This window comes from Nyctereutes procyonoides, unplaced genomic scaffold (genome assembly GCF_905146905.1).
Source record: "Nyctereutes procyonoides isolate TBG_1078 unplaced genomic scaffold, NYPRO_anot_genome, whole genome shotgun sequence".
NCBI lineage: Eukaryota > Metazoa > Chordata > Mammalia > Carnivora > Canidae > Nyctereutes > Nyctereutes procyonoides.
In genome coordinates, this window is record NW_026575125.1 from 72,321,746 (window position 1) to 72,344,315 (window position 22,570).

Consider the following 22,570-nt stretch of genomic DNA (forward strand, 5'->3'; position numbering starts at 1 on the left):
TGTTTATGATGGCCAGAAACAGAATATCTTGCCATTTGAATTAAAAAATTACCAAAGAAAAAGACTATTCATAAGCCTGAGAGCAGAAGTAAAGTGAAGTCAGAGCACCTCCTGGTCAAGCTGAATGTGGATTCATATACTAGCACCATTTCACATTATTGTCAGTGTTACCAGCTGTTCACTGGGTTCTGATCAAACCATATCTAAACATAGCCTGATCCAGTGGTTTTCAAACTTTAGTGTGCATCAGAAGCTCCTCGGGTGCCTATTTCAAAATGTACAGCCTTAGATCCAAGGCCCAGAAATTCTGATTCTGCAGATTTGGAATGAAACTCTAGAATCTGCATTTTGTTTTATTTTATTTTATTATTTTATTTTATTATTTTATTTTATTTTCCTTTTAAAATTTTTATTTATTTATTTGACATACAGAGAGAACACATGCAGGGGGAGCAGCAAGCAGAGGGAGAGGAAGAAGCAGGCTCCCTGCTGAGTAAGAAGCCACATACAGGACTAGATCCCAGGAACTGGGCTAGGATCATGGCCTGAGCTGAAGGTAGACGCTTAACCAACTGAGCCACACAGGCGACCCTGGAATCTGCATCTTATCAATTCTTCCCTTCCCTTGTGATTCTGATACAAATAGCTCAAATAATACATTTTTAATAGCATTGACATATTCTCTGTAAAAGCCCCTAATAGTGTGGTCAGAATAATTACAATACCATCATCAGAAGTATGATCTCCGTGGTGGGACTGAAGGAATACCTCCCAATTCCTTGTTCTCACACATACTAGCTCTCTGCCTCTACCTGCTGTACCAGCTCCTGTTAAGCGCCTGGCCAAAGAGAAAATTTTTAATTAATAATAGAAACAATAATAACTAACATTTATTGAGTGTTTTCTCCTTGCCCACCACAAAGTGCTTTTCTTTACAGGTTTTCCCTGCTATCCAAAAGTAGAGGAATATGAAATCTTTCATAGGCCCAAATGGCATAAAGCAAAGAAGCAATTACCATTTGTTTATATGGAAAATTTTTTGAGCATTCCCAGACCCCAAAAAGTAACTTTTTATAGGCTTTTCTGATACCTTAAGACACATCTTCCTAATGGATGCACAACATAAATGGAGATAAAACACAGATGCTCACAGACACAGTTCAAAGCTATGGCAATTTGATGCTGAGATGCTAAGTGAATCTCTTTCAGTTAGTGAAAACAGGTAGTAATAAAAGTCTTAAAAGCAAAGTGGCATAATGTGAACTTTTTAAAAGCAGAGGAGGGGCCCCTGTGTGGCTCAATTGGATGAGCATCAGACTCTTGGTTTCTGCTCAGATCATGATCTTGGGGTCTTGAGATCAAGCCCTGCATCAGGCTCACACTTAACACAACTCTGCTTAGGATTCTTTCCCTCTTCCTCTCACTCTCCCTTTGCCCTCCCCCCCACTCTCCCACCCCTGCACACACAAGCACACTCCCTCTCTCTTTAAAATAAATGAATAAAATATTTTTTTAAAAAGCAGGGGATATCTGTATAGCTAACTTAATCTTCATTAATCCTATGGATGTGTTAGGAACTATTATTATTCTTATTTTACAAATGAAGAAACTGAGACATTGCCCAAGGTCACACACTTGTAAGTGACAGAGCCAGGATATGAAAGGCAGTTTGGCTCCAAAGCCAATGCATTTAACCACTATGTTATACTGACTGTCCACATTTAAAAGGGAAAGTACTAGCTTTTTTTTCTTTGTTATGATATGATTTTTATTTTACTTACTAAGATACAAAATTACAAAATTTTTGTAAGGAGGAAAAAAAAGACTTGAAGTATATATAGCCCTTTATCAGATGCTTACTTGATCAAATTCAGCTCAGTATGTGATCATGATAACACTCACTATAATAATTTTATAATGTTTTTCATGTTCCCAGCTAATTCATCACCTTACATAAGAGATTTGCAAGCTGAGACATTAAGCAAAATTTCCAAGGTCACTACAGAGTCGATGGTAATACATAATAAAACATATCCTCTGCAGCCCTAATGCCTGCATGCTCTCCACTCAGTTCCTCTACATACTGGCCTGATTTGAATAGTTCAGTATCTATAACCTGGGAATGGTCATATATGGAAGATGTAAAATAACAAGCTGTGTATTAAAGCAGACTTGGCATGGCTTTTGGAAAGCATGCTAATGCCTAAAAGATAACAAACATAATTGAAGACATCAGCTTAGACAAGAGATATGTTTTCTTTACAGTTATCATAATAAATCTCTCTCTGAACTTTACCTGGCACTTAGGTGTATCAAGTCTTCAAATGCAGATCTTTGATTTTTCTCCCCTGTCTTTCTTAACCTCACTTTAAACATCACTATTTCCATCTCTATACCCCTCTCATAAAATACTTTTATTTATTTTTATTTTTGTTTTCATAAAATACTTTTAAAGGAACCTGGACATAATAGTATTCTTCTAATACTCTGTAAAACCTATTTGTGAGATTAAAGCATGTGCAATTCTTTCTAGTTGCAACTGTAAAAAGAAGGAAGTCACCATGGGGCACCTGGGTGGCTCAGTGATTGAGTGTGTGTCTTTGGTTCAGGTTGTGATCTCAGGATCCTGGGATCAAGTCCCACATCAGGCTCCCCACAGGGAGCCTGCTTCTCCCTCTGCATTTGTCTCTGCCTCTCTCTGTGTGTCTCTCATGAGTAAATAAATAAAATCTTTAAAAAATTAAGTCACCAGTGGGTAACTAGAACTTAGAGCTTACCAGGGCCCAAGCAATTTATAAGAAACTGTATTCATTATCCTGAGTCATCATCATACCAGATTCCAGAATGTAAGACTCCATTTTTTCCAACAGTCACCATGAGTCTTAACAGTGTGAAGTTATCGAAATTCATTAAACAATGGTATGACAGCAGATTTTTATTGATGGCTTTATCCCCAGACTTCTTTTGTAAACAATTGTAAAGGTCACTTTGATAAAAAGACATACTCTGTGATGCCACTACATCTGCAATTGCTTTTTCTTCTCCTCTTCCTTATTATAATAAAGGTCTAATCCAGAGGACCTCTCAAATTCTATATGTGAGGTAATCAGAGAGTCAGCTTATACTAAACTGCTTAATCATATTTATAGCATTAAAACCAAGTAAGAAATAAATAAATGAATCAATGGAATGAAAATATCATTCTCTGAATACTGAATTAGCAAAAATTAGGATTCTCAGTGTTGAGAATTCTATGTGAAAAAAAGGCACTTTGACATAGTAGTAAAGAGAGTGTAATTGGTGTGGCTATTTTGAGGGCAATTAGGCAATATCCATCAAAATTAGAACTGAACATACTCTTTGAATAGCTATACTGCAGCTGGGAATTTAAATTAAAGATATATACTTGCAATATATATAAAAGATAATTCAAAAGGGTATTATTACATTGATTGTGCTGGAAAAGAAACTCAATGATTCGGTGGTAAGGCATGGTTAAATAAATTATGTCATATTACTACTCTGGAACAATACAAAAAAAAATTTCCATGACCTGATATACAAAAATCTCCAAGAGGTGTTGTTAAATTGGGAAAAAGTAAGCTAAGGAGTAGCTTGTATAATAAAAATAATAGCTAACCAGGCAGGACTTCTGGAATGGCAGGGTAAGGACTTCTGTAAATCTAGTCTTCCATTAAAGCAATGAAAATATTGGCAAGATATTAAAAACCAACTTTTTCATAAATATGGAAAGTCATCAAAGCCTGAAACAATCTGAGGAGCATCAGGAAAAACTATTTAATCTCTATTAAGAACACTTTATGGCATTTTAAACTCAGTCTACTCCCATGTCCCTCTCCCCAGTTACATAATTGCCTTGAAAAACAGCAGACTCATCATAACCTTAGTAACTGTAAAGAAAACAACAGCAGCAGCATTTCAGCCACCAGAGGGAGCAGACTGGATTTGGAGCTCCTCAAAAAGTCCCATCTCCAGAATACTGTCACTATTTAACCTGTCTCATACTTCCCTAGAAAGCCCCATTAGTAGAGTGTTTTCATTATTGGACCTGGCTTGGAGCTTGCTCTATGAGAAAAGCTTTATCTGTAGAGCATTTATTGAAAATGATAGCAGCATTCTAACACCACAGTTGCTTGAAGCAACTATACCATTTTGGGCAAGCAAGAGCCTAACCAAAAACTTTAAATATCTAGAGAATGGGATGTCCATAGTGGCCTTTAAAGAACTCTGATTTATTCCTGGGCAAGTAAAAGGCTGCATGTATGTACAGGGCTGTGCACATGCCCAGGAAAGACCTGCAAAGACATGAATCTCTCATCTCTGGCTGACCTTAAGTCTCGAAGCAAAGCGAAAGTTAAGACAGAGTTGTAAACTGCCTGAGTGTTGAAGGCATGCCCCAAAGAACACAGAACCCCAACCCCATCATCCTCCTAGGCAAAGGATGGAAGAATTATTGATTCAAGTCATTGAAGGAAATATCTGATGAACCATTATCTAATTACCATGAAAGTGTGGAGACTTTCATGGTCACATACTACAGGCAATACAATAGAAGTAGTCCAGAAAAGTTACTAAACAAAAAATAACCATAATAACAAAGAAAATAGTAACAACAACAAACTGGGGGGGAGGAGGATGTGATCAAAAGTTGCCAAATTACGCTACCTAAAATGCCCTGTTTTCAACAAAAATTATAAGACTCAAAGAAATAGGAAAATGTGGCCCATATTCAAGGGGGGGGAAACTTTCAATAGAAACTGTCCCTAAGGAAGCTGAGACGTTGAACTTACTAGACAAAGACTTCAAATGAGCTTTTATAAATGTTAAAGAACTAAGGAAAGCGGTGTCTAAAGAACTAAAGAGGGGGATCCCTGGGTGGCGCAGCGGTTTAGCGCCTGCCTTTGGCCCAGGGCGCGATCCTGGAGACTCAGGATCGAATCCCACGTCGGGCTCCCGGTGCATGGAGCCTGCTTCTCCTCTGCCTGTGTCTCTGCCTCTCTCTCTGTGTGTGTGACTATCATAAATAATTAAAAAAAAAAAGAACTAAAGAAAAAGTATGACAATGACACCACAGCATATACAGAATATCAATGAAAAGATTTTTTTTTAAAGATCCAAATAGAAATTCTGGAGTTGAAAAATACAGTAATTGAAATGAAAAATTTACTATAGAAGATTTGAGATAACAGAAGAAAGAATCAAGAGAATCCAAAAATACAAATAATACATTGTAGTCAGACTGTTGAAAGACAAAGACAAAAAGATTTTGAAAGCAGCAGGAGAGAAGCAACTCATCATGTACAAGGATCTTTGTGAGATTAACAGTGGATTTCTGAACAGAAACCATGGAAGCCAGAATGCAGTGGAAGCACCTATTAAAAATATTAAAAGGAAAACATTGCCAACCAGGAACTCTGTATTTGACAAAACTATTCTTCAAAAATAAAAGAAAGATGAAGACATTTCCAGATGAACAAAAAGTGAAGAATTTTTTACTAGCCGGACTGCCATACAAGAAATACTCATGAGTATCCTTCAGTCTGAAATTAAAGGACTAGGCAGTAACTTAAATCCACACAAGGAAATAAAAAGCACCAATAAAGGTAACTATGTAGATTAATATAAAAAATAGTATACCCGAAACTAATGTAACATTGTGTGTCAACAATACTTCAATAAAAAAAATAGTATAATGTATTTTTTTGTAACTTTTGTCTTCTCCTACCTTATTTAAAATACAATTTCATAAAGAAATAATTATAAAACTGTGTTGATGGAACTAAAAATGTATGAAAGAGTGATTTCTATAACAATAATAGCTCGAAGGAATGGAGACAGAATGGAGATATATTGGAGCAAAGATTCTGTATAGTCTGAACCAGATTTTAATTTGAACTAGATTGTTTTAAAATGATCATTGTAATCTCCAGGGCTGTGACTAAAAAAAAAAAAAAAAACTTGAAAAATATATAGTAAAAGAAACAACAAAGTAATTTAAATGTTATACTTGAAAATATCTATTTATCACAAAAGAAAGAAGTAATGGCAGACCAAAGGTACAAAAAGATATAAGACATACAGAAAACAAATAACAAAATGGCAGAAGTTAGTCCTTCTGTATTGGTAATTAAATTAAAAGTAAATGGAATAAATTCCCCAATTAAAAGACAGAAATTGATGAAACGGATAAAATCAAACATGATTCAAAGATATTTTTTAATAATAAATTTATTTTTTATTGGTGTTCAATTTGCCAACATACAGAATAACACCCAGTGCTCATCCCGTCAAGTGCCCCCTCAGTCAAGCCCCACCCCCCGCCCTTCTCCCCTTCCACCACCCCTAGTTCGTTTCCCAGAGTTAGGAGTCTTCATGATTCAAAGATATTCTATCTACAGGAGACACATCTTATACTTAAAGACCCAAATAGGTTAAACATAAAAGGATAGGAAAAGATATATAAATAGTATATGTAAAAAATATATGCAAACAGTAACCAAAAAAAGACTGGAATGGCTATTATCAATAGCAAAAAATTGGCCTTCAAGACAAAATTATTAGAATCAAAGAGGGAAATTTTATAATGATAAAAGAGTTAAATCAGTGGAAAGAGATAATTTTTAAATTACATGCAACTAACAAAATAACCTGAAAATACATGAACATAAAGTTGACATAACTGATGCAATAATATTATTTGGATACTTTAATATCCCACATTCAACAATAGATAGAAAAACTATTCAGAAGATCAACAAGAATGTGGATAATATTGATAACAATGTTATCAACCAAATCAGCATAACAGAAATCCATGGAACACTGCACCTAACAGCAGTAGAATGCATATTTTTTCAAGTGTACGTTACTAAAATCAAGAATGAAAGAGCAGACATCACTACCAATCTTAAAGAAATAAAAGTATTACAAGGGAATGCCATGGACAATTGTATGCATCAAAGTAGATAACCTACATGAAACAGACAAATTTCTAGAAAGACACAAGTTACCAAAACTAATTCAAAAAGAAATAGAAATCTAGGGATGCCTGGGTTGCTCAGTGGTTGAGTGTCTGCCTTCGGCTCAGGTCCTGATCCTGGGGTCCTGGGATTAAGTCCTGTATCAGGCCCCGCAGGGAACCTGCTTCTCCCTCTGCCTATGTCTCTGCCTCTCTCTCTGTGTCTCTCATGAATAAATAAATAAAATATTTTTAAAAATAAACAGACTTACAACAAGTAAAGAGATTGAATCAGTAATCAATAAACTTTCCACAAAGAAAAACCCAGGTTCAGATGGCTTCACTGGTTAATTCTATCAAACATTTGAAGAAGAATTAATACCAACCTTTCACAAACTCATAGGATGGAATACCTCACAACTAATTCTATGAAGCCAGTATTATCCAAACTAGACAAAGACATCACAAGAAAGCTACAGCTACAGTATTCCCTATGAATATAAGCACAAAAATCAACAAAATCCAGCAAACCTAACTGAGCAATATATAGAGAGGTTTATAGACCGTGACCAAGTGGTATTTAAGGTTGGTTCAATATATGAAAATCAATCGAAGTAAGATATAATTCCAATTGACAAAAAGACAGGGGATCCCTGGGTGGCTCAGCGGTTTAGCGCTTGCCTTTGGCCCAGGGCACGATCCTGGAGTCCCGGGATCAAGTCCCATGTCAGGCTCCCGGCATGGAGCCTGCTTCTCCCTCCTCCTGTATCTCTGCCTCTCTCTCTCTCTCTCTCTCTCTCTCTCTCTCTCTCTCTCTCTGTCTATCATAAATAAATAAATCCTTTTTAAAAAAAGAAAGAAAGACAAAAAGCATTTGACAAAATACAATACCCTTTCATGATAAAAATATTCAACAGGGATGCCTGGGTGGCTCAGCAGTTGTGCATCTGCCTTTGGCTCAGGGTGTGATCCTGGAGTCCCGGGATTGAGTCCCACATTGGGCTCCCTGCATAGAGCCTGCTTCTCTCTCTGCCTGTGTCTCTGCCTCTCTCTCTCTGTGTCTCTCATGAATAAATAAATAAAATTTAAAAAAGAAACAAATCCTAATACTTAAAGTCAACTAATTTTTAAAAGGTTTTATTCATTTATTCATGAGACACAGAGAGAGAGGCAGAGAGAGAAGCAGGCTCCCCTCAGTTCAGGGAGCCCAAGACAAGGCTTGATCTCAGGACCCTGGGATCACGACCTGAGCCAAAGGCAGATGCTTAACCTACTGAGCCATCCAGGCACCCTTCAACTAACTTTTGACAAAGGTATCAAGACAATTCATTGGGGAAAAGCATGTGCACTAAATGGTGCTGGGATGACTGGATATGCACATGTAAAAACATGATCTTAGACCCTTACCTCACACCATCACAAAAATTTACTCTAAAATTTTCACACTTACATATAAGAGCTAGAAACATATAACACTTTTAGAAGTAAATATAAGATGGATATTATGGATATGACTCAAAAACATGGTCCATAAAAGAAAAAAATGGATAAATTGGGGCTCATCAAAATCCAAATTTTTGTACTTCAAAAGAGACCATTAAGATAACAAAATACAGGGCAGCCCTGGTGGCTCAGCGGTTTAGCACCGCCTTTGGCCCAGGGCGTGATCCTGGAGACCTGGGATCTAGACCTACATCAGGCTCCCTGCATGTTTCTCCCTCTGCCTGTGTCTCTGCCTCTCTCTCTCTCTGCCTCTCTCTCTCTCTCTCTCTCTCTGTGTGTGTGTCTCTCATGAATAAATAAATAAAATCTTTTTTTAAAAAAAGATAAAATACAGGGGCACCTGGTGGCTCAGTGGGTTAAGTGATTGGCTTCAGCTGGGATCATGACCCCAGGATCCTGGGATTGAGCCCTGCATCAGACTCCCTGCTTGATGTCCCACCTGCTTCTCCTTCTCCACTGCTTATGCTATTTCTCTTTCTCAAATAAATAAATAAATAAAATATTTTTTTAAAAAAGATAAAGATAAAATTAGGAGAAAATATTTACTAAGCACATATATGATAAAGGTCTTATATCTAAAATACACAAAGAACTCTCATAAGTTAATAAAAAATATATAACCAAGCTTTTTAAATAGACAAAAGACACAAACTTTCCACCAGATTTACAAATGACTAATAAGCACATCATGTGCTTAACATCATCAGTCATTAGGGAATTATAAATTAAAACCACAATGAGATACCATTTTGTACTCAATAGAGTGAGTGCAAGTAAGGCAGACAATTCCAAACGTCAGTGAGAATATGGAGAACCAGGAACCTTTATTGGATGCTGAATGGAAATGTAAAATGGCACTTTGAAAACAGTTGGGCAGTTCACCAAGATGTTAACCATAAAACTACCATACAACCCAACAATTCCACTCCTAAGTACCTATTCAAGAGAAATGAAACACGTGTCTATCCACACAATGACCTGCATAGAAATATTCACTGCAACATTATTCAGAATAGCCAAAAATTGGAAGCACCAAAATATCCACAGACTGGCAAATGGAGAGACAAATATGGTATATCCATACAATGGAATGCTGGTTAGCATTTACCAACAAACTACTGGTATCATGGATGAAGCTCCAAAACATTTCATAAAGTGAAAGAAGAAGCCAAGCACAAGAGCCCACATATGATCTGATTCCGTTTATATTAACTGTCTAGAAAAGCCAAATCTCTGGAAGCAGAAAGTAGATTAATGGTTGCCTAGAGTTAGGGGCAGGAACAGAGATTAACTATAAATGAGCATGAGGGACCTCACTTGTGGGGATGAAAAAGCTTCTAAAATAAGTTTAAATAATTGAATTGTATACTTGAAATGGAGGGACTTTCTGATATCCAAAATATATCGCAACAAAGCTATTTTTTAAATTATAGCTAACATATATATATATAACCCTTAGTATACACCATGCATTGTGTTGTGTTTAGCATGTAGCACCTCATTTAATCTTTATAACAGCCCTATAAAGTAGGCAATATTTATCCCTCTTTCATGAATTAAGAAACCGAGGCATAGAGAGATGAGGTAACTTGCTAAAGAGCACACAGCCCATAATTAACAAAGATGGGATCCATGCCCAGATGGTCTAGCTCCACAATCTATGATCTTAGCTATGGTTTTCATTTGGGAGAGAGAGAAAAAAATAGGCAGATATACTTGAATATGGCAATATGTAGAAGGATTCACAAGGAACTTTTTTCATCAGTAATTTCCCCTGGGAAGCAGGAATGAGGGTGGGCTGAAGAGCGAGACAAATTTATTACTTTATACCACTTTGAACTCTGAATTTTTTATACATTTTGTAATTCATGCATTCATTTTGTAGATAAGAAACATCATTTTAAAATCAAAACATTAAAAAAAATCAAAACATTGATTATCTTTGATGTGTCAGATTTTTACATTTTTAAGTTTTCCTAAACTTTTTCTTTGCTATTTTCTAAGTTCTTCAGGGTAGATTTTCAGGCCAAGTTCTCCAATAATTACCATGACATATTTTCTGTTATATTTCGTTCTGCCAGTTTCAGAGCCCCAGGATGAGGTTGAGGCCAAGAAAGGTAGCGATGGGGGCTGAGGAAGACTTGATGACAGAAGGGCCTGTGTTGCCTGCTCCCCTGCCAGGGCCAGACTGTGACTGGGCTAGATTCCAGACTGCACTGAGCAGCAGTGTGCAGCTCTGAACAGCAGAGATGCCCTGGGGCACACCGTAGGGAGTGGCTGCCTCAGAAATCGCTGTTATCCTGTAGGGGATGGATGATCTGCATGCATGTACACATGTGCACACAAATTCATTCAACAAAGCACGTGTTTGGATTTGTGCCTGCAGGATGAGAGTGATTCTGCTTCAAGCATCTGTGTGTGTCTGTGTAGCAGAGGTTTGGGTTTTGGGGTGGTTTTCCATGCAATATTTAAAGACATTAACAAGGGAATGCGTTATGAAAACAGCTAAGTGTTGAGGAGTAGGAAGTATTCGTTTGTAAACTTTGGGAAGCATTCACTGTGTGACAAGATGCTTAAAAGAAAATGGACAGGGTTAATGTTTACACAGTGATTAACTCTTTGTAAGCATTTCTTTGGTTAATAAGATTGTGGGGGCAGGGGGTAACAATAGGATTTTTTAAAATATCTTATTTCTTTATTTGAGAGAGGTAGGGCAAGAGAGATCACGAGCAGGGGGAGGGGCAGAAGGAGATGGAGAAGCAGAAAGACTCCCTGCTGAGCAGGGAGCTAGACATGGGGCTCCATCCCAGGACCACTGCCCACCAAGATCATGACCTAAGTTGAAGGCAGATGCTTAATGACGCCCCCCAGGTGCCTCAAAACAGGGTTTTTTAAAAAATACATACTGGGAGCCCAATGTGAGTTAAGCCACCCAGGTGCCCCTGAAAGCTTTCTTTTTGAAAATTTCATATCCAGTAAAGACTAATTAAAAGATGCTTGAAGAAGAATCTTTTTTTTTCATACTCCTTTGGCTATAGGCTACTGTGACATAATAATCCCCAGAGCCTTTTGGCTATTGAGACACAGAGAAATCCTATGAAAGAAGCATGGGGCTTCAGAGTCAGACAGCTTGAAATTCAAATCCCAGATCTACTACTAGCTATGTAATCTTGGGCAAGTTATTTAACCTAATCTTTAGCTTTTTTGTGGTTTTTCTGAAAAGATGGGATAGCACCACCTTCCCACACAGCTTAGTCGACTGCAGCACCTTACAGAGTGTCTGGCATTTACTAAGTAGTCAATAAACATGATTTCTCTTACCTCCCCTGAGTAGAAGAAAAAAAGACTTTGTGCAAACTACCTTCTCTCATATGCTAATTTTTCTGCTTAAGGAAGTACATGACAGGGTGATGATGTATGGATGCTGTCCCTCACCTCTCAAAATCTCTTATACCATACCCTAGGTGTATTTCCCTATGTCCACAACGTAGCTACTCTTCCTTTCTGGCAATGATGCTGAGGGGTTGTATCGCCTACCTAGGTGCTGTAGACTCTCATTTGTGACCTGATTATCTATATCCAGGCAAGCTCTAGAACAGTTTGGTTTGTTTTGAGGATGTTGCTACTAAGCACCTTTCCCAGAAGAGGTGTGAGAAACTTGTGGGAGAAATCGTTACAAGTTACTACTTCAGTTGTCTTTACTTTTATTTTTTTAAGATTTTATTTATCTATTCATGAAAGACACAGAGGGAGAGGCAGAGACATAGGCAGATGGAGAAGCAGGCTCTCTGCAGGGAGCCCCACATGGACTCGACCCCAGAACTGCAGGATCATGCCCTGAGCTGAAGGCAGACACAACCACTGAGCCACTCAGGCATCCCTGTCTTTAGTTTTAAAATAAAAATTCTGAGGACCTGGTAATGAGAACACCACTGGATCATGTATGACAGTCTTGCCCAAAGAATTTACATTCACCTGATAAATGCATGTGGGGGAGCCAATGATGATGAATCTTTAGAGCAACTGACCTAGCTACACAGTTTACAGAAGTAAACTTTTTTTGTCTTTTTTTTACATTTGTTCTTATTTAAATTCAATTTGCCAACATATAGTATAACACCCAGTTCCCACAAATTGTTATTCCTGGTGAAGGAGCCAGTTCGGTCAATATTAGATGAGGGCCTATTGGGCACAGACTCAATGTTATAGGAGGAATTTATGACTTTTGAAGTGTTCAGAATGCTAAGCTTTTGTAAAAGTGCTGGAACAGGGAGGAGGAGACAAGCAATGTGCTATGACCAACACACAACTAAAGTATACAGCCAGAGAGCTAGGGGTTAGGCCTGATGATCATCTACATTTAATTCATCCAAGGTCAGCATAATCTAAGAGCATAAAGCCAAATGCAAGCCTTTGGGGGAAGCCACACTTGAAAAGTAGAAGGAAATTAAAACAGTAAAGTAGACTGGAAAGAGCAGTAAAAGGGAAGGAAAACAGGATATTACAAGGTCAAAACAAAAAACAAGAATCTTTAGTAGCATCAAAGGTAGCAATGAATTCCAAAAAAGAGAATCAGCAAAGAGTGATTTGACCAGAAGGAAGTTAGCAGCAGTTTCTGAGGTTAAGTGGTTTCTGACTTGGCAGGTGGTTTCTGTTACATAAACGATGTTTCATATGGAATGAGATATTTAGATCAACAGCTTATTTCTCACAGAACATTAAAGAGCCATTATAATTAGGGTCACTCACTCATTCATTTATTTCATTAGCATTTGCTGTGCTCTTATAAGTGCCTAATTCTACTAAGCTCCAAGGGGTAAGGGTACCTAATAGAAAAGCCATAATTAAATCATAATGGCTTCTCTCTAGCAAGGAATCTGGGTGAAGTTTTAGACCTATGACTTCAAAATGAGAGTCTCATTTCCCAGTAACTGTTTCAGTGTATGTATTCTTTTCTGATATATTAGCCTTTTGTTTCCCTTTTTGAATTAAAAAAGTTTGGTTTGGCACATCATAGGCCAAGTGTCAACCTCAAAGGGCAGCAAAGTTTAAAAAAAAATCTTGATGTATCTTATGTATGCAGTGAGGAAAGGCAGAAATGGTATTTATACCTTGTGTTAGGTTTTCTTTTTTTTTTTACACATACAAAAACCCACTCAGTATAGTCCAAAGGAACCAAAGTTTCCTCAGTTTCACAAAGAATGCATCCATTGCTTTGCCTGTCATAATTTAATCAGTTTTGTTGGCAAAGTATCAACTTGGATTCTGACAGGAGGTTAAAAACATCGTCTCAAAGAAGCCTGTGTGAGCTCTGAGAGAAAACAGAAATGGCATTTATACCTTGTACTAGGTATTTCTTTCCATAAAAGTTTGATGCCTACCACATAAATCCAACCCCCCACAGGAACAGGCCAAAACTACCAAGTTTTCCACACGTTCAGAAAATATACCTGTGGATCTCTGCTTCTCAAGGTGGAGTTCAGAGCTACTTTGCAGTAAGTAACCTGGTGCCTGGAAGTGAGAAAACCCACAGGATGCTCTGGTACATCTAAGGTGGAGGTGAATTTTACAGTCCAGCACATTAGCTATAAGGGACTTTTGTAACTGGCCAGCCAAAATAAGAGACCTTAAAAATAAATAAGCCAACCCACCTATACGGTAATGTGTGGCATTTTCTTCCTACATTCCATATTTTTTCTGGGTTTTATTTTTTAACAATAACATAAAATTTTTAACTTAAAAAAAACTACTTAATGACAACTTTATCAGGCTCTTCTAGGCCATCCTAGTGAAATATACCTACTTAAAACTGCTTGGATTATCCTTTAAATAGTTTATCCTTTTTTTTTTTTACAGAAGTAAACTTTTTTTTTGTCTTTTTTTACATTTGTTCTTATTTAAATTCAATTTGCCATCATATAACACCCAGTGCTCATCCCACCAAGTGCCCTCCGCAGTGCTCATCACCCAGTTTATCCTTAAATTTGCTTCACTAATTCCAATAGCCAAAAATCTGATCTTCTACATTTGGAAAGCCAATATTTTTCAACTGTTTTATCCCTCTATCTTACTTCAAAAGACAGAACTGTCAAATGTCTTAGTGGAGAATATTCTTTCTGCAGTAACTCCAAACATATATATAGACATGTACCCAAGAGTCACTATGAATCTTAACTGATAGTTTTCACCCACTTCATAACTGTGAATGACTTCCCCTTACCAACAGATTCAAGGACTGTGTGGATGTGTGGCAGAGAAGAGCTAGGTTCTACTAATGGATGTGTAAAGAAACTCAAAACCAAGGAAAGAATTTCCCCATCTCAGCTCAAATTTTAATTATACCCTGAAGGTACAGGGTGTTATGTCTCCCTATCCAACTGCTTAATGTAATCTATATAATCAAGATAGTCCCATCTCCAGGAGAATGCTAAGCATATGCTATTTTGTAATATGGAATGTAATCAAAAAAAATATGGAATGTAATCCTTTCACAGGGAATAGTTTTTGTAAACAAAGACTTTTTAAAAAATGTTAGAAAAAAAAATGTTAGACAGTCAAGACCTCAGTTTTACATTTCTTATCTAAAACCTCACCTTAATGGGACGCCTGGGTGGCTCAGTGGTTGAGCATCTATCTGCCTTCAGTTTAGGATGTGATCCCACTGGGATCACGTCCCACATCAGGCTCCCTGCGAGGGCCGCTTCTCCCTCTGCCTGTGTATCTGCCTCTCTTTGAGTATGAATAAATAAAATAAAATCTATCAAAAAATAAAATAAATAGGGGCAGCCCCGGTGGCACAGCGGTTTAGCGCCGCCTGCAGCCCAGGGCGTGATCCTGGAGACCTGGGATCGAGTCCCACGTCAGGCTCTCTGTGTGGTGCCTGCTTCTCCCTCTGCCTGTGTCTCTGCTTCTCTCTCTCTCTCTGTCTCTATGAATAAATAAAATAAAATCTTTTAAAAAATAAATAAATAAAATAAAATAAAATAAAATAAAATAAAACCGTACCTCAAGTAGAAATGTGGGGCTTAGCTTTCTCAATGGAAAACAATCCCAGCAGATTTTCTAAAAGTTTATTACAATATTTATTGTGTAAAAGATTTGTATTTAATCAAAGGCATAAACCAAAACTGTTAAAGCTAACCATATTTTTAAAAAATATTTAAAGAGAGAAAGAGCATGAGCAGGAGGGGCAGAGGGAGTGACAGAAGCAGACCCCCACTGAGCAGGGAGACCAACATGGGGCTTGATCCCAGGCCAAAGGCCAAAGGCAGAAACCCAACCTGCCGAGCCACCCAGGAGCCCTATATTGAGAATTAAGTCATATCAACCTGATAAAGAAACAGCAGCTAAAGCTAATGAAGTGCTTTAAATTCCTAAGAAAATACAGTAATTCCAACACCACTAAGTAATGAGAACCTTTCAAAACAACAGGGGAAAATATAAACAGTATAAACACCGTAATTTGGAGGCAAAGAAATGTAAAGGGTAAGTGTGCTGTAATCTGATGTGTCACAGAACATTGGTAGTGCCTTTTAGTCTTGAGTGCCTTAGGTTAGGGGACTGTTCCATCATCTAGCAACTCTGATGATGAGTACCATCCAACTGCTGGCCGGAATTAAATTATACAATGTGACTCTCTGCCTATCAGCAAAACAGAGACTATTGAAAATATTTTAACTTGATGCATAATTTGCATCTGGGAAGTGGCCATTTCAGAAGGGTCAATTTTCTATCACGCTACATCAATAAGCAAATTCAGAGGGGTCACTTTATAACACTACATTAAAATAGCAAATTTACAGGGCTATTCTGAAAAATAAAAGTCAAGAGGAACACGGTATTGCTTCATTTATAATTTATTAGCTCTTCCAGTGTTTCACAGTGATACAGGGGTTTCAATGATTAACACCAATGGGACAAAAGGTGGACCTACACAAATGTCTTGATTGAATCAGACTATTACTGATGGAATTTTTTGGTCTATCATAAGTAGTATTAGGCAATCTTCCATCCAGGCAATCTCATAGCTCACAGGGGGGAATGTAAATGTCCTGAAATTGAAGGAAAAAAAAGTTAATTGACTTGTAACCCAACTTACAAGTATTCGCTTGCACCCATTAGCATCTAGTTCACTAATGAAGACCTTCAGGTGGTCCCCTGTCAGTGGCTCAATTAAAATGTGAAGGGCAACCCTATTAATTCAGCCAGAGACAGTTCTCATGGTTTCCCATTCTAATACCAAAGCTACTGAAACACGTGTTTTCCCCACATCTGGTTCCAGGTTAGGCTAGATGCATTTATCGCTCTAAGACTAGTTCCACCAGAGGAGTGTGGTAAATGCAGACGAGGGAACATGCCAGTATCGGGAGTAGAATGTGCTTGCCGGGGAACCTCACCAGTAAGGTCACTCTCAGGATTCTCCACTTCTCTTCCATCTAGGTCCAAGTTTCATCTAGATCCTACCACTTGGGATCTTTACACTGATGTGTAGGCAAATCCCATAAGGCTCTTCTGCCCTTTGCAGCCATGCCTTACATGTAGGGACCTGATCTAACCATGCAGGGCTAACACCGTGCCAACAAGATTTGGATGCACGACTCGACAAGACCTCGGCCCACTCAGTCCACCCATCACATGCACAGGCAAAAGTAAACACCAGTACAGAGCTGAGGACTGAAATGAACATACCTTAAAGCTGAACAATAGTAAGCCCGTGGTTTGATGATTACACTATCTCATACTGGTTATTTGTTATGGCGTGAGAGAGGCAGTAGGATAGAAAGATTCCAACCAGCTAGAAATGAAATAGACAAACAAAAATTAAACACACACACACACACACACACACACACACACACTTCAAATTCACTAGTAATTTCCTTCCTTAAGTTCTACTCTGCAGTACCTGGATTACGTTTATGACCTGGAGTTTCACAACTGTCACTGACAGAAGTCAATCAGGATGAATTCTAAATATCGCAAAAGTTTTGGGGAAACTTATCAGATAACCTGTCCATGATCAGAAAAAAAGAGGACATGGCTTAGAAGAAAAGCACCTCATCATGTAAAATCTCCATCTACCATAGCAGAGATTTCCCTAAAAGCTCTAGAGCAGTGAGGCAATGATGAATTTGTTCGCTAATACCTGTGTTGTCCAGGAAGCTCACCACTAGCCATATGTGGCTTTTGGGCACTTCAAATGGGGCCAGAGTACTAAGGAACTGAAGTTTTAATTTTACTTAATTAGAACTTTTCGAAGGTGCTAGTGGCTATTTTCTTAGACAGTGCAGATTGAGACATAGCTGTGCCTGCTGCTTTAGAAATATATTAAGATTAGACTTCCAAAACCAATTACATAGGTCAAAATGAAGTATATCCATTCTTTTAGTTTTATCTCCATGGTGTTTAACATAGGAAAAAAAAACCATCCCCTAAAAAAAATGCCACAAAACAAACTTTTCATGCTACAGTGAGAAGCAGCACAACTCAGGAAATTCAATTTGACCCACAACATAGCATGTACCCAACAAAACAGGTCCATATTGAATGTGGGGTCATATGATCCAAGTTTTTATAGGTCAGAACTTACACGGAACTCATCAGGCAGCTGCAGCCCAAGAAAGAAAAAATCTGAATAATGTGTTAGAATCTTGACTGCACAGCAAAACAAGGTTCCCATCTATCCCATGTTTTAATTAATGAACTAGGATGCTGGAGAGCTGCCATACCCAAGAGTGTACCAGGTATGTACTACTAGGAGATAATTCTAAGTCTTGCTTTTTTGTAGTTTCAAGGCATGATTGGCCATGGTAAAAGAGGGCAGGTAAACAGGCAATAAAAATTTTGAGAAGTCTAATTGGGAGAAATAGTGTGGGGAAAACATAAAATCCAAGACATCAAAAAATTGGAATGAAAAGAACAAAACATCCCATCCCAAATAAAACAAAGCTAAATAGACCCAAATACAAACTACTGACTACATATGTTTCATATACAAAAATAAAATCAGCCGGAAGTTTGTGAAAATGTCATTTCTCTGGAAATGTCCTGAGGCCTTCAAAGTGGAAACCTTCTAGCTCACACCTAACAAGAGTGATGAGACATTCCCAACGACAAGGACTTACCTGAAAGCAAGCAACTCCAAAAGAAATTCCCGCAACCACTCCCATTTCTGACTCTATAATGGTCATCACCTTTATAAAACAACCCTAATGGGAGAGGAAAAACAATATTAAGTACAGCACAAGCAATAATGAACATTTGGATCTCTGCCATCTCTGCCAAAAGATGAGCTTTAGCTACCACAGCCTTTGATTATCATTTTATTAAAATTTACAAGCTCTATCTCCTTTCAAGCACAATGGTCTCGACAGAAGTTTGAAGAACAGAAGTTCCACCTTTTGGATTATGCATTTAAAAGTGTTATTTGCAAAAAATAAAAAAATAAAAAAAAATAAAAGTGTTATTTGCTAGTTGTGTGAACTCAAGTCACAGGTGGTCTGTGCTTCAGTTTCCTCATTTATTCAATGAGAACAATACCTGCTCTGCCTATTTCAGATTATATCTATTGTGAGGAAAAATTAAAAACTGAGTCAACTCTATTCAGTTAATATTTTCAAATAAAAAAATCTCAAAGGCTCCTTACTTCATTGTTTACTTTATCTGCATCTCTCTGTGGAGAACAATTTTCAAGTTTACAGCAACTCTTGGGAAATCCTTTTTCTGAGTAATAATTAGTATCCCTCCAATCTCTATAGTCGGTGACACCACAACAATGTAACTGAAAAATATATCCAACAAAACCATTTATAGTTCACATTACAACTTTATAGTCAAACATTTAATCTATTATCTTAGATTGCAATGTGTTCTCAAAAGATTATTAAACTCAGTAATCTCTATCCTAGTATTTTAGTGTGCTTGTTCTCAACTGGCATTATAATTCAAGAAATTAGCACTTTTTTCTAATACCAAGTGTAACACTTTTGGACTGGACTTACTTTTCTGCTATAGTTGGTATTAGCAGTATTTGGTCCACAAAGTAAGTGAGGAGTGAAGAGGTGTACATGTGAGGAGAATGATTAGGAGAAAATGGAGATATGTCAGTTAGTATCATCCCACACTTCTTTCCAGAGACATATTTTCTCCTGATCTAAGATTGTAATAATGAGATTATCATATGAGTGGAAAACATCTACTAGCCAGGGGCCTATCCTCTTCTCTAAGGGAATATGGATGTGTTCCCCTCTTGAGAAGCTATCACCTATGACCACTTACCGTATTTTGAATCTTGTCTACTGCATCGCTTCTATAATCTCCCGTAGAGTTATACTGCTTTAAAGTTTTCTCATAATTATTCTTAAAGCTGTTCCTAATCTACAGCAAAGAAATACAATGCCAGTAAATAAGGATTCTAGAAAGTTCTTTTGGTTTCTAGGTCAAATAAAAAATCCCCACATGTGACCAACATGTTTGACAGCAGCAACATCTATGGTAATTAACTTCTATGGTCTAATCCTGTCCTCTATGGGCTACAGTCTAGCTGAGAGGATTACTAAGCAAAACATTACAATAAAAGATAACCACTCAAGTTCTAAGTGCTATGGGAGCTTTTGTTCAAATGGCAGCTCTGTACTGCTATATCTCTCCTCTAAATTTTCTCTACTTTAAATTAAGTACAAATTTGATTCCTACAAAACGTTTCTTTGGGAGACTATACCACCACTTTGTAAAACACTCTCACTGAGGAGCCTTCACTACTCACTGAATGATTCCCAACCCCAGTTTTAGCAGTGGAACCTCAATTTCTAATTCAAGTGACTTCTGCACTATTAAAAATTGTTAACTGTTTACAGTACAATTACAATTAAAAAACAGTAACTGTTTTTCTCTCTGGGAGAATAAATTTTAACATATTAAGGTTCCCAAACTCAGGTTTACCTCATGTCTGAAAACAAATCCTACGATGGCAGCGACCAATTCAACCAAAAAAATGAGAGTCAGAAACATTGCATACTGTGGGATAAAAAGAAAGTCCAAGTCAGCATAATAAGACACATCACAGCTGCAAAGGCAGTCAATTTAAAAAAAATAGTCTGCTCAATCAGTTCAGCATGTCTTTATTAAAAAGGACAGGGAAAACACAACAAAAGTGGAACTGACAGCAGAAATGTTACTTGGGAAGAAAGAGGAGAAATCATAAAGGGCCGTGGCCAGTTTGAAGAAACAAACCCTATAACATAGAAGACTTTTTCTAAAATCAAGAATCAATTTTAAGGAAAACAAGGACTCACCAGTTTTAGCATCCATGCACAAGCTCGGCAGGTAGCAAAACAGCCAAAGGTGCCCAAAAGAATGATGACAGTGCCAGTGCCAATGAGCACGAAGGGGACATTGGTGGCCTTCTCATTTAAAAGGGAAAAATAATTCTCCAGGCTCACCTTGCCCCAAATGCCAACCGCAAGAAGGATTAGGCCAGTGATCTATGTGGGAAATCAGAGAATAGAAAGTCATACCCTGTATAAAGGAGCACCTTCAAACCACAAACCACCAGGTACTTAAGAAACAATAGATGTGAGAATTGATTTAGCAGTCTGTGGCCACAGAGCTGTGGCTGGAATAAGGGAGACAAGGGATTGAGGAAGGAGATCTGCACATAACAGGCCTTGATAAACCAACGCTGGATCACTAGATAGCCCAGGTAGCCAGGGCAAAACCAGGGGGTAGCTAGAGAAGGCTTAACAAAATTCTTAAACTTCATCTGTTTTGTTTTGTTGTTTTGTTTTGGTTTTGGTTTTGTATAAACCGAAGTCCATGGCAATTCTGTCCTAGGGATAACTTATTTAACTGCTTTACTCCCGCCATAGGAAGAAAACTTTCCTGGAGGAGGGAAAACGTGTCTCTAGGAGTTCCAGAAACTTCCCCCTCCACACCCCACCCCCCACTTCGGAGATGGGCACAGCGTACAAAGGGATAATGCATAAAAAGCCAGCCCGAGGATAGGCTGGCGGGCGTGCAGCTATTACCATACTTACCTGCGAAATACTCCCCGCTGATGAAGCAATGAAAAGAAAGAGACTATTATGCGAGTGAGCCCTCAGAGGGACGGGCCAAGCGTAGCCTCTCTCAAACGGCTGGGGACACCCTCTGCGAGCACGGGGGTTTAACTGCCTTCCTCGTACCGCCCCCCCACCCCCGGCCCCGCATCGAATTCGAACCCTAAGCACGTCTGTGTCCCAGCACAGCCCATTGGCTGCCGTCGTCTGGCACCCCGATCCCGGCGCGAGCAAGATGCCCGAGCTCGAGCCCCAGCCACTCTCCGCCCGACGTCGGGATCCCAGGAGCCAGAGCCGCCCCGAGGCCACCCGCGCCTCCCTCTCCTCGCCCCCCGACCCGAGCGCCCTCTGCTCAGGGTCACACCCCCCACCCAAGCCCAGGAGCCCCTCCCGGCCCCGGGCTCCATCTCTCACCCAGAAGATGAAAGTGTAGATCAAGAGGACGCTCTTGAAACAAGTAATGACTGGTTTCGTCTGCAGTCTCCGAGACGGGGACGCCATGACTAGCCACGACCCTGCCCCACCGCACCAGGCGCACGGAGCGGAGCGAGGGAGACGCAGAGTCCCCGAGTCTCCCCGGAAACTGCCGGAAACTCACGAGCGTCCACAACTGAGAAAAAGCCGGAAACACTGAACCGCTTTCTAGAGGGTAAAGTCTGAGAGGCTGTCCGGAAAGTGACGACAATTTCCGAGCGCCCCCTGCTGAAGGTTACCGAAAACTATGTGCAGAGGTTCGAGAGTCGGAAATTCCTGAGATCTTCGAGTGGAGCTTTCTTCATTTTTTCACTGAAAGAATCTTTCCCTCCCCCCCCCCCACGTCTCTCCCGCTCTTATAACTTGATCATATTGTTCTATCACCAGTAGCGCCAGCAGCGCCCTGAGATTCGGCCTCGCCAGCCCCTGGTGCCCTGGAGGGAAAGAAAAGAAGGAAAAGAGGTTAAAAGTGACCTAAGAATAGTTTATTACAGGGCTAAATGCCCACAAGAAGTATATTTCCAAAGAGAAACAAAGCAGATTGCAAAGCGACACGTAC

At 38.8% G+C, this 22,570-nt stretch overlaps 1 protein-coding gene across 2 annotated transcripts; it reads right to left on the reverse strand.

The window, feature by feature from the left end:
- Nucleotides 1-16,322: 16,322 nt before the first annotated feature.
- On the reverse strand, nt 16,323-22,156 carry TSPAN6 (tetraspanin 6). 2 transcript variants are annotated; one of them, XM_055337323.1, is made up of 8 exons: nt 21,952-22,156; nt 20,776-20,964; nt 20,423-20,497; nt 19,760-19,858; nt 19,128-19,262; nt 18,607-18,690; nt 17,171-17,276; nt 16,323-16,533 (listed from the first exon to the last, which is right to left on the reverse strand). In XM_055337323.1, exons 1-7 carry the CDS (start codon nt 22,036-22,038, stop codon nt 17,208-17,210), a joined length of 738 nt encoding a protein of 245 aa, XP_055193298.1. In that variant the 5' UTR covers nt 22,039-22,156; the 3' UTR covers nt 16,323-16,533; nt 17,171-17,207. The 2 variants fall into 2 exon arrangements, with proteins under 2 accessions (XP_055193298.1, XP_055193299.1); XM_055337324.1 differs by lacking the exon at nt 19,128-19,262.
- Nucleotides 22,157-22,570: the final 414 nt, after the last annotated feature.